The sequence below is a fragment of the Schistosoma mansoni genome, chromosome 2 (genome assembly GCF_000237925.1).
Source record: "Schistosoma mansoni strain Puerto Rico chromosome 2, complete genome".
Lineage (NCBI taxonomy): Eukaryota > Metazoa > Platyhelminthes > Trematoda > Strigeidida > Schistosomatidae > Schistosoma > Schistosoma mansoni.
Window position 1 is genome coordinate 32,537,359 of NC_031496.1, and position 2,918 is coordinate 32,540,276.

Sequence of the window (2,918 nt, forward strand, 5' to 3'; positions counted from 1 at the left end):
GGCCATCAGAATTTACTGAGATAGTCTGTAATTTTTGCTTAAATACATTCGATTGTCCCCAACTAGTGTTTTGTTCACTACAAAGCAAGTGGTTTTTTTAGGGGACCACACCCCGAGCCTTTGACCTAAAAATCTGATCCACAAGGCAGTAGAGCTTCGTAAATAGATGCAGTCCCATGGTAGCCGGTGACCAACGATTAATTCATATGACATTTGTTCCCTCAGGATACTGGAGCCCATATGCACCATTGGTTTTGAATGAAGGTTTTCCAACTCCCCTAGGTGGACTTTCCGTGTCTACCGACCCGGTTAAAGAGCCGGACATTCGCTTTTCGTTCTCATTTTCGTAAACAACTAGCCCGCCCCGAGAAGGCAGTGTGTATGACTTCCATGGCAGAGGCTATATACGCGTGGCCACAAACATTTCACTTCAAAGCGGACTCTCCCCACTCTCGGCCGTACCATGTTATTCGGGGGCACATTCATTTAAAGTTCCACTATACAATTGGCAACCATTCTTATTTTCTGATAATAATGATAATGAAATTATGAAAATGATGAATAAATTAATCTGATGAATAAGTCATTAATTTCTATTGAAATAGCATAGTTTTCGTAAATGTTGAGAAGGAATTCAATTTTTCAATGGTATCTTGGCAACTAACTATTTATTGTTTATCTCTAAAATGAGTAAAATCAGTAAATAAATATAAATGGTATTAAAGTGGGACAAATAATTTGATTATTTGGATTGAGATCATGGGCAGATCAATGTTAGATTACCATTGAAAATCTGGAAGCACTGAACAGCCGTTTCGTCTCAGGATTGGACATCTCAACAATGCGCATCCACGATCCCTCACGCTGCAGTCGAACACATGATCTTCGATCACGCGAGAACGGTTAACTCATAGGCCAATGAGCCGGTACCGAACGTCGTTAATGTCTTCGTTGCAGGTAGACATTGTTAAGGACTCGCTATGAGACGTGTAGTTTCTGGGATCGACCATTAGTGGAGAGTTCAAGGCAGAGTTTTCCTCTCAAAATTTTGACTATTGTCTTCTTTGTGTAACGTATACTTTATTGAATGGTAGTAAATCGTCTTATATTCTACTTATAAATTAATAATAAGAAACAAGCTAGGATGCATCTGGATGATCTAGACTTCACAGATGATCTGGCTCATTTATCGCACACGCATTGACAAATGCAAGAGAAGATGTCCAGTGTAGCAGCAGCAGTAGGTCTCAGCATACGCAAACGGTAAAGCAAGATTCTCTGATACAACACAACGTACACCAGTCAAATCACACTTGATGGGGAAGCTTTAGAGGATGTAAAATTCTTAACATATCTGGACAGCATCATTGATGAATACGGTGGATCTGATGCAGATGTGAATGCGCGAATTGGCAAAGCAAGAACAGCATATCTACAATTGATGAATATCCGGAACTCAAAAGAACCGTCTGTCATTCAACACTAAATTGAGAATTTTCAATACAAATGTCAAGACAGTTCTACTGTATGTGGCGGAGACGTGGAGAACTACGAAAGCCATCATCCAGAAGGTATAAATGTTTATTAACAGTTGTCTACGCAAAATACTTCGGATTCGATGGTCAGACACTATCAGCAACGACCTACTGTGGGGGAGAACAAACGAGATTCGAATGAAGGAAGAAACCAGGAAGAGGTCCTGTAAGTGGATAGGATACACATTGAGGCAAGTACCCAAGTGCGTCATAAGGCAATTCATCTCTTGGAATCGTCAAGACGAAAGGAGAATAGGAAGATCAAAGAACACATTACTCCGAGAAATAGAAACATACATGAAAGGAATGAACAGTGATTGAATAGAAGTAGAAAGAAACTGTAATGATAGAATGGGTTGTAGAATGCTGGTCAGTGGCCTATGCTCTATTGGGAATCACAGGCTCAAGTAAGTAAGATCAATAATTAAAACTAAGTTTATTGAAGAAAATAATGATAATTTCCTTATTTACTTCATTCATATCCGTTTACTGACAACAATAAGAGAAAAGAAGGAAAAACAATACCATAATCTTTTGGCAACGAATAATTATCGATTTTTATGACCAATTACAACAATAAGATTTGTTTTTTTTAATTATTGATTATTGGTTATTTTATTTTATTTTTTTTTTCATTTTTAAAATCCAATTTATGATTCCAAGGGAGAGGGGGGGGTAACAAACACCGGAAAGATTGAATGATGAAATAAAGACTAAGAGAATGTAAAGTGAGTTTGATTGGATAAATAGATTAGAAAAAAATACTTCATAATGTAGGCGAACGAAAACATTTTTTGGAATGAAAGATTCGAATTTAAAAATAAAAAAAAGATTATAAATAATACCTATACTGTCGAATGAGCTACTTATATCCATATAAGTGGTATGATGATGATGGTCAGACATAGAATGTATTTTCGGTCAGTCATTCAGCTACAACGTAGGTCCAGGCACATTGATGCATCGGTCCAAGTTGCTATACCTAGTTAGCACAACAAGATGAACACCAGATTCATAGAAGTAGCTAATTTAGTGGTGGTAGTATCCCGACCGTTGCTGCTACCTTGACGTGGTAGTCGGGCTTGCCTATGGTGATGAACCAATCGAGCTATACTGGCTGCAACAATCATTCCCCAAGGTTTTACTATGCCAGGCAGGTCGATTGAAGAGCGGTAAGACTAAAAGCATCAATCCCAAGGTCTGAAGGCGAAGTCGTACTGCTAACTGTACAGAGGTGTGATAGCAGTAAGGTGTTTCCTTCAGACAACCAGCATGACAGCGATGCTGCCTTCTCACAAGAAGGGGTGGGGTTAGAAAAGGTCGACCCTAAAAATGCACACCTCGCCTTATCCCACGGATATCCGTCTCCAGCGGTAAGGTCTC

At 39.0% G+C, this 2,918-nt stretch overlaps 1 protein-coding gene across 1 annotated transcript; it reads right to left on the bottom strand.

Moving 5' to 3' along the window:
• Positions 1–2,150: 2,150 nt before the first annotated feature.
• Smp_201830 (uncharacterized protein) lies at positions 2,151–2,441 on the bottom strand (the record flags this gene model as incomplete). The annotated part of the gene is made up of 1 exon (XM_018796404.1): positions 2,151–2,441. One exon carries the CDS (start codon positions 2,439–2,441, stop codon positions 2,151–2,153), a length of 291 nt encoding a protein of 96 aa, XP_018650620.1.
• Positions 2,442–2,918: the final 477 nt, after the last annotated feature.